Below are 9523 nucleotides of genomic sequence, written 5' to 3' on the forward strand. Positions count from 1 at the left end.
GCGGGACAGGTGAGCTGGTTGTGGGAAGAAGGTCGTAGATGGCAGGTCAGAGGCCAGCAGGGGCCAGAGGGGACCCCTGAAGGCAGTGACCTTGACGCCGTCCTTGAGACAGACCCCGAGAGCATCCGTGTCCTCCTTTCCTCCAGGAGCAGAAGAAGAAGGATGACGTGATGGGTGGTAAGAAGCCATTCCGACCCGAGGCCTCGGGCTCCAGCCGGGACTCCCTGCTGTCCCAGTCCCACGCCCCGCACGGCCTCCACCCGCAGAAGTCCCACCTGCCCTCCTCCCACGGCCCTCACGGGCACCCGAGGGACAGCTACAGCCACCCCAACAAGAGGCACTTCAACGCAGGTAGGTGGTGAGCGGGACCCGCTAGCAGAGGCGACAATAGAACAGTCCTTTATCGCCGAAGCCGGTGTGGCTCAGTGGCTAGAGCATCGGCCTGCGGACTGAAAGGTCCCGGGTTCAATTCCGGTCAAGGGCACGTACCTTGGTTGCGGGCACATCCTCAGTAGGGGGTGTGTGTGCAAGAGGCAGCTGATGGATGATTCTCTCTTATCGATGTTTTTAACTCTCTATCTCTCTCTTCCTCTCTGTAAAAAAATCAATAAGATATATATTAAAAAAAAAAAAAAGAAAAGAAGCAACAGTTCTTAAGCTTTCAGAGGGATGTCTGTTTAACGGGAGTGAAACTTGGTCATCCCTCGCGGTCACCACACCTCACTTTCTCTCCCCGCAGACCGAGGGGACTGGCAGCGGGAGAGGAAGTTCAGCTACGGCGGCAACAGCAACCCGCCCTGGGGCAGCGACCGGCACCACCCGTACGAGCCGCACTGGTACAAGGACCACCACTACGGGGACCGGCGGCACACCGACAGCCACCGCTCCGGCTACCGGCCCAACAGCCTGTCCAGGAAGAGGCCGTACGACCAGTACGGCGACCGGGACCACCGGGGACACCGGGACTACTACGACAGGTGCGCCCAGGGCCCAGGGCCCGCGCCGGCTCCCGCCGGGAGCCCCGCCGCCTGTAAAGGGGGAGGGGCAGGCGACACGTGCACGCGTGTGTGTGTGCGTGCGTGTGTGTGTGTGTGTGTGTGTGTGTGTCTCCCCGTGTGTCCAGACGGGGGTCCCCGGATGGAGCAAACGTCTGTGCCACTGGGCACCTTGGTTGTGGTTTTGGGTTTGCATTTCTCTAACGACTCGCGTTCATTAAGGATGTTGATGGCATCATCTCTTTAGAGCACGTGTGTCAAACACAAGGCCCGCGGGCCAAATCCAGCCCGCCAGGCCTTGCAGTGTGGCCCGCACCGCGCTGTCATCACTGCACTCCGCTGTCAGTTTATGACATTGTCAGTTTATGACTGTTCAGTAAACCATTCGGCCCGCGATTTAGGCTGGATTTTAGATTTTGGCCCCTTCTCTGATTGAGTTCGACACCCCTACTTTAGAGAGATGCAGACCAAAGTCTGTCACCCGTTTTTGAACTGGATTGTCTTTTTTTTTTTTTAATATGTTTTATTGATTTTTTTTACAGAGAGGAAGGGAGGGAGAGAGAGAGTTAGAAACATCGATGAGAGAGAGCCATCGATCAGCTGCCTCTTGCACACCCCCGCCTGGGGATGTGCCCGCAGCCAAGGTACATGCTCTTGACCGGAATCGAAACCCAGGACCCTTCAGTCCCCAAGCCGACGCTCTATCCATTGAGCCAAACCGGTTTTGGCGATATATATATATATATATATATATATATATATATATATATATATATTGCTTTCAGAGAGGAAAGGAGAGCAAGTGAGAGAGAGAGAGAAATATCAACGATCGGAGATAATCATTGATCGGCTGCCTCCTGCTGGGAATCGAGCCTGCAGGTGCCCTGACCGTGAATCGAACCGTGACCTCCTGGCTCCTAGGTCTTTGCTCAACCCCTGAGCCAGACTGGGGGGGGCGGTTATCGTTCTTGATTTGTTATTGATTCCCGGTGACGAGAGCACTCGCTGTGAGTCCTTTGGAAGTGGGCGCCCGAGGACGAGCCCTGGGCCAGGAAGGGGTGTGTGTGTGTGGGGGGGGGGGGGGATGGGAGGGGGGAGATCGGGGGGCACCCGGCCGCGCCTCCGGCTGACCCCGCGTCCCCCCCGCAGGCACCACCACGACTCCAAGCGCCGGCGGTCGGACGAGTTCAGGCCCCAGAGCTACCACCAGCAGCAGGATTTCCGCCGCATGTCCGACCACCGGCCCCCGGCGGGCTACCACGGCCAGGGCCCCTCATCGGACCACTACCGCCCCTTCCACACGGACAAGCCGGGGGACTACAAGCAGCCGCCGCCCCCGCCGCACCCCGCCGCCCCCGACCCCCGCTCGCCCCCCTCGCAGAAGTCTCCCCACCACGACGCCAAGTCGCCCCTGGACCACAGGTCTCCCCTGGAGAGGTCCCTGGAGCAGAAGAACAACCCCGACTACAACTGGGGCGTGCGGAAGACATAGAGGGCAGCCGGGCCCGGAGGATGGTGGTCTGAGCCGCCGCTGCTGCCACCGCTGCCAGCTCACCGGCCCGGGGGCGCCTCCAGGGGGCGCCTCGGGGGGCGGGGGGCTCGGTCCGGCCGCCCCTCCTGCTTGGGGCACCCCACCCGCTGCGGCCTGCTCCTGCCTCCCACCGTGGGGCGCTCGGAGGAGGAAGAGTGACTTTTGTGCTCCCCCCCGAGAGCGGAGAGAGGAAGGGGTCTTAGGCGCGAATGGCTCACGGTCAGGGTCACGGCCGAGGCCCAGGGCGCGGGGTCCGCGCTGAGGGCGGCCGGGCTGGGCGTGGGGTGCGGGTCTGTCGCGGTGACAGACGATGCTGCTGATGGGAGCGGGGGCCTCGCAGCATCACAGGACTCGAAGCTCCCGGGGAGCAGCAGCAGGTGCACCCCTTGAATGTGGTCTGGGGACAGGTGACACCCTGGGCCTCTTGACGTGACCCACGCTGCAGGGGCCGGGGGGGGGGGGGACTGGGAGAGGGGGGCAGCTCCCCACGGCCCCTTCCCCCCCAACAAACACTAATTTTCCCACGCTGTCTGTACATTTCAAAGCTGCTGTGGCCGCCTCGAGGGCTGGGCCCGGGGCAGGTCGGGTCTGGCCGGGGTGGGGGCGGGCGGGCTGGCGGGGTGGGGGGCCTGTGGCCGGAACCGTGTCCCTGCACGGTTCCGATTCCCGGGACAGGAAGTCGAACCCCGGGGGAGGCCCGGGGGTGGGGTGAGGGGAGCAGAGGCAGGCCTGCTGGCGGGAGACGGGTCCCGGGCAGGTGGGACCAGGCTCGCTGGGGGCGGCAGTGCCAGCAGGCGGGGGTGCGGTCCTGGTTGCGCTGGGTCAGCATCTGCCGGTGGCATTTCAGTTCCCTCGAAAGAAGCGATGGCAGGAGGGCAGCCGCGGCTCCCGGGACCGTGTGGGGCGGAGGGGTGGGGGGGGGCAGGCAGAAGTAGGTGGTTGCCCGTGTCGCCGCTGGAACCGAATCGGTGTCTTGTAGCTTGGGATCAGCTAGGTATACGGAGTCGTGTCTCCCCAGGACGGGCGTGGGCCGGGAGGCAGGTGTCCGTGTCCGTTAAGCGGCTCCCGTCATGTCCCCCAGCCGGGCCTTCTGTCCCCTCTCCTGCCAGCAGCTCGCCGGTATTGTTCGCACGGCCAAGGCCCTCCCGGACGGACACAGGGTGGCCGCCTGGCCCGTGAGCCCCTCCCTCCGTGGGGCATGCGCAGCGCAGCTTACCCTCCGGGCCTGGCCTGTGGGCTTCCTGGAATCACCCGCCTGGTTCCCGCAGCACCCCTGAGGCCTTTGCTAACGACCCCCCGAGTTGTGTCCCGCCCAGGGGAGCAGGCGTGGCTCCCGTGGCCACGTGGCTCCCGTGGCCACGTGGCTCCCATGGTCCACGTGGCTCCCGTGGTCCACGTGGCTCCTGTGGCCATGGCTTCCTGCTGCCGGAGCACCCCAGGCCTGGCCAGGCGGGTCCCAGAGGAGAGTCCGGGCCCTTTGACCGCCTCCCGGTACCCAGTTGGGGTTCTTGGCGCCAGGTGTGTGCCACGCGTCCTGAGGCGGAGCCTGAGGATGCCCGGGAGGGAGGCCCTGGCTGCAGCCATCCTCCAGGAGGCGCTGTGACCGCCCGGTGGGGCGAGGGGGACAGGTAGGTAGGTAGGTCCCTGCCATGGCCACCTCCGCCCGCAGCTCCTTGCCGACAGTCCTAGCCCTGCCCCGTGTTGGGGTCGCCCCAGAGAGGGAGGTGGGGCTGGCCTGCAGGGCCTTGAGTGATGGGGGGGCTTGGAGGGGGGCGGACAGAGGATGAGCCCCAGCACCTTCCTCGCGGGTCACGGGGTCACGGGGTCACGTCGATGCTCCCTTTGACCGCGGAGAGGCCGGCGGAGGCCCTGCGTGTCACATCATGAGGACAGAGGAACCCCCTCCGCCCGCACGGAGGACGCCGAGTGCCATAGGATGGAGAGAGAGAGAGAGAGAGAGAGAGAGAGAGAGAGAGAGAGGGAGAGAGGGGGGGGGGGGGGGAGGGGCGGGCAGTGTTGGCCACAGCAGTGTTACCCGGAGCCCGGATCGCGGTGTCCCCTCGGTATCCAGGGACGGGGGTCAGCGCGAAGGCCGGGCCCTCGGGGTGCAGGGGGACCTCCCTCCCTGTGGAGGGAGAGGCCGTGAGGACGGTTTCCATGGCGCCCGGCTCTGACCGACGTCAGAACTGGGAGAAAGTAACTCGGATCGAGGAGGAGGAGGAGGAGGAGGAGGAGGAGGAGGAGGAAGGAGCTAGCCTCCCTGAAACCCGAGCTTAACCAAGGATTCACAAGGCCTCCCGTCACCCTGGGAATGGACCCCGAGCCCACAGTCCCTGGAGAGACAGCCAGGCCCCTGGGGGACGGGGGGGGGGCCTGATGGCCCAGACCCCCCTCCTGTCGCTCCGAGACCCTCCTGGGGGGCCAGGCCCTCCCCTCCCGCTGCAGGCGGGCCCCCCAACACTGAATGCCCCCCTCTCGCCGGTGTCTGATGGCCACATCGGGAAACCCCGCAGACCAAACCCGGCCCAGGCCCCCGAGGTGTCGGGGGGCCGCAGTCCAGGCTGCTTAGTCCGCCTGCGCCCCTTTTTGTTGGGGGGACAGGCGGTGTATTTTTTTTTTTTTTTCCCCTTGTAAAATTGTGGACTTTTCAAACCTGTTGACTCAACAGTAATTAATTTATATTTGTGAGAAATGCCACACAGTCCTGGTGATTTCCGATGTACATAATGTTGTTTATAGAGTATGTATTAAAAATTTTTTCCTACATTGTCACACGGCTGCACTTCTGGTTTCTTGGGACGTGACAAGGGGTCCCCTGGGATTTTTTTGAGAACCCGGACGACCATGATGCATTGCGTCGGGGTGCCCTGGGGCCTGGGCCGCACCTCGTCCCCCCTCCCCTCGGTCGGTCGGTCGGTCGGTCGTGCGGGTTGTTGGACGGCGTGACATGGAGCCTTTCACACACGTGTGTGTGTCTGTGTGTGTGTGTGTGTGTCTGTGTGTGTCTGTGTGTGTCTGTGTGTGTGTGTTTCTCCGCACAGCGCCCCCTGCTGGTGGGGCTGAGACCGCACACCGTGGGTTTCTGAGTGGCCAAGGCTGAGGTCAGCCTCTGAGCAGCCCTTGACAGTCGCCTGCACCCCTCCCTCGGCGAGATGGCCTGGCCTGGGGGGTGGGGGGCCCCGCAGGTGACCAGGGGCCTATCCACACGTGTCCCCCAGCCCCCTCCGTAGGAAACCAAAACACGGCGCCTGCCAGCCCGCAGCCCGGCCCCGAGGGCGACCGAACAGTCGGGTTGTATGTTCTCGGAGGGAGAGCGAGCGTTTTATAACGGAAACACTGACACCGATGTTAGCTCCAGCAATCTGGCACCCAGCGCCTGCCGGCGGGGCCAGACGGGTGGGGATCCCGGCCGAGTGGGGGCTAGCTAGAAGCCTGCCAGACCTGTGTGTGTGTGTGTGGGGGGGGGGGGGGGGGGTATTGAGGGGGGCGGGTTCTGATACTTCAGGGGCCTGGGCACCAAACCCCTCATCTCTGTGGCACTCCTCCTCCTCGGTACGCCCAGGAGACCTGGCTGTGCGCGGGGCCTGGGCTCGGAGGAGAGCCGGGGGTTTGGTTTAACTGCATGTAGTAAGTTCTTCAGCGAAAAGACTTCCCAAGAAGCCCTGGCCGGTGTGGCTCAGTGGATAGACTCGCGTCGGCCTGCAGACCAAAGGGATCCGGGTTCGATTCCGGTCAAGGGAACGTACTATGCGTACCTCGGTGGTGGCAGCAGGCTCCTCCCCGTGGCCTGGGTCCTGGAGGCAACCGGTCGATGTGTCATCTCTCTCCCATCGATGTTTCTCTCCGTCTCTCCCTCTCCCGCTCCCATGGAAAAAATATCCTCGGGTGAGGATTGAACAAAAGAGGAAAAAAAAAATAAAAGACCCGAGGGGAGGAGAGGTGAGGTCCAGGCGCTTTGCAATCCGCAGCGTTAAGAGCCAAGTGCTGCCACCATCCTCGGCTTGTGAGGATCTGCAATAGCAACGGAGGACTCCTGCCAGCGCCCGGACGCCCGCCTTTTCCTGGAAGCAGTGGGCTCCCCGCACGCCCTCCCTGCCCCCCCCTCCGCTCCGGGCCGGGCCTCGCACGTCTGGCATGGACGCAGGCCCTCCTGTGCCAACAGAAAGGTCACCGAATGACATGCAGGGCCCTGCCCTGTGCCAGCCGAGCCCGGAGGACCGCAGCTCTTAAAGGAGCAGGGGCCCTACGGCCCAGCCCTCTTCCCTGCAGAGACCTGGCCCCCCGAGGCCCCCCCGCCTGCTCCGCGGCCGTGTGACCTTGGCTTTGTGTGGGAATGTGGACCAGCCCATCCATGGCCTGGGCCTCTCACCTCCAAGACAGAAGAAGGATCATCGGCTGCTCAGGGCCAGCGGCCCCTGGAGGGAGGGGTCACACGCATGGTCTCTCTGTGTGTGTGTGTGTGTTTTTTAGCCATTTAACAAATAAATAAATCTCTTTATTGTTGGGAAGATTACAGAGGTTCTCCTTCCTCCCCTTCTTCTGTGAATGAAGAGTGCGCGGTCATTAACCCGTTAACGAAGCTCGGGTCTCGCTGACCACATGGGCCCTGCGGGGGCTGCAGGGCTGGGGGTGCTGTGAGGCGCCCCCTGTGGTCCCTCCCTGTGCGTGGCTGGCTGGGCCGATGGCCTTGTCGGCATTTGCAAACACGGAGGAGGCAGCTTCAAGGTTCCATGAGGTTTTTTTGTTTTTTTAATTAAAAAAAAAATTGAATTCTTTATTGTTTAAATGATTACATAAGTCTCCTTCCCCCCTTCACCCCCACTGACCTCTCCCCAGCTGCCCACTCCTCTCCTTTCTGTGTCCATTGCATCCAAGTCCTTGGGTTGATCTCTTACCTCCTCTGTCCCATGCTTCTGTGACTCTGGTTCTGTGGTTCATGAGGTGTGTATGTATGTGTGTGTGTGTGTGTGTGTGTGTGTGTGTGTGTGTATATATATATATATATATATATATGTAAAATATATTTTTATTTTATTTTTATTTTATTTTATTTTTTACAGAGAGAAAGGGAGAGAGATAGAGAGTTAGAAACATCCATCAGCTGCCTCCTGCATACCTCTCACCAGAATGTGCCCACAACCAAGGTACATGCCCTTGACCGGAATCGAACCCGGAACCTTCCAGTCCGCAGGCCGACGCTCTATCCACTGAGCCAAACCAGTTAGGGCTTTTTAAAAATATATTTTATTGATTTTTCATAGAGAGGAAGGGAGAGGGATAGTTAGAAACACCGATGAGAGAGACACATCCACCAGCCGCCTCCTGTACCCACGGAGGACGGTGGAGACAGACCCAAGACGCCAAGGACAACGGTCAGGTGAAAAAGGGTCCGGGGAAGAGGGACCGACCGGGGAGGTGGGTGGGGGGCCAGGGGGCTGGTCGCTGCGGGGCGGGCTGCGGGAGGGGCTGGCCTGGGCGGAGGCAGGCCTGGGTGTCACAGGGAAGGCAGGCAGCTGCGGTGGCCTGGGCATCAGCTCCATCCCCTGAGTGAGTGTGGTTCTAGAACACCGCCAGCAGAGGGCAGCAGGCTCCCGCAGATGGCCTGCCTGGGTGTTTGATTCTGCAGAAGTGGCCGAGGGCAGGGCAGGGACGCGGAGAGGGGCAGAGGCCAGGGCACAGTCCCAGCCCACTCGGGGGCTCAGCCACCGGGCAGGAGGGCTCTGTGCTTCCCAGGACTGAAGGACCCCCCCCTCCTCCAGCCAGGGGTGCACAGGCTTCTGCCCCCTCCCACTTGGGGGGCAGCCCCAGGCCTCTCCAGTGCTGCAGGCCCACCCTCGCCTTCACTCTTTTTAAGGGAATTTTCTTTTCTTTTTAATATATTTTCATTGATTTTTTACAGAGAGGAAGAGAGAGGGATAGAGAGTTAGAAACATCGATGAGAGAGAATCATCCATCAGCTGCCTCTTGCACGCCCCCCACTGGGGATGTGCCCGCAACCAAGGCACATGCCCTTGACCGGAATCGAACCTGGGACCTTTCAGTCCGCAGACCGACGCTCTATCCACTGAGCCACACTGGCTTCGGCAGTCATGTGTTTGTTTATGGACTTGTCTCCATAAGAGGATGGGAAGTAGCCCGCGCCCCTCCCCCAGCACCAGTGGTCACGAGAGAGGGCTGTGGACTGACTGCAGGCTCAGACGGGGCGGGGAGGGGGGGCCACCCCAGCGCCCAGGTGCCAGGCGGGTTCAGAGCATGAGCTCACTGGGTTTCCGGAAGGGCCTTGGGAGGCAGGCCCTCCTAATTCCATTTCACAGACGAGGCCTCTCAGCCTCCCGAAGTCCAGGCGGACCACACAGCGCGGCGGGCGGGCGGGCGGGCGGGCGGGCGGGCAGAGCCAGCTGGAGCGCCGAGTCCTCTGCCGCCTGAGACCCCCCCTCTCCCGCCTGGCACCCCTCCCACCAGCCCCACTCCTGCCTCCCCCCCCCCCCCCCGCCCCCACGTCCTAATTCTTTTCACCCCAGCATTGGCCTGCTTTCCTACAAAGGCCCCCTCCTTTGTCTTTAATCTCTCCCCCCCCCCTCTCTCTCTCTCTCTCTCTCTCTCTCTCTCTCTCTCTCTCTCCATCTTCTCACAATTCTCTCTCCTCGCAATTCTCTCTCTCTCTCTCTCTCTCTCTCCCCTCTCTCCTCTCTCTCTCTCTTTATCCTCTCTCTCTCTCTCTCTCTCTCTCTCTCTCTCTCTCTCTCTCGTTTTCCTCTCTCTCCCTCTCTCTCTCTCTCTCTCTCTCTCTTTCTCTCTCTCATCTTCCTCCCTCCCTCTCTCTCTCTCTCTCTCTCTCTCTCTCTCTCTCTCTTTCTCTCTCTCTCATCTTCCTCCCTCCCTCCCTCCCTCCCTCTCTCTCTCTCTCTCTCTCTCCCCCCCGGGCGGCCCCTCAGCCCCGTGGCGCTGAGTGCTGAGAGCAGGCCCCGCCCGTGCTCAGGGATCTTGGGCAGGTCCA

The 9523-nt window shown here is 61.9% G+C and overlaps 1 protein-coding gene across 1 annotated transcript in view; it reads left to right on the forward strand.

Annotated features, from left to right (window-relative positions):
• The window catches only part of CHD2 (chromodomain helicase DNA binding protein 2), a 69169-nt gene extending 63873 nt beyond the window's left edge, over positions 1-5296 (forward strand). The window contains 3 exon segments of the mRNA XM_084869005.1: positions 147-351; positions 740-977; positions 2145-5296. Of these exon segments, the coding sequence (XP_084725131.1) occupies positions 147-351; positions 740-977; positions 2145-2487 (786 nt within the window). The 3' untranslated portion in view covers positions 2488-5296.
• The last annotated feature ends 4227 nt before the right edge of the window (positions 5297-9523 follow it).

This window comes from Pipistrellus hanaki (genome assembly GCF_964339955.1).
Source record: "Pipistrellus hanaki genome assembly, chromosome: 21".
Classification (NCBI taxonomy): Eukaryota; Metazoa; Chordata; class Mammalia; order Chiroptera; family Vespertilionidae; genus Pipistrellus; species Pipistrellus hanaki.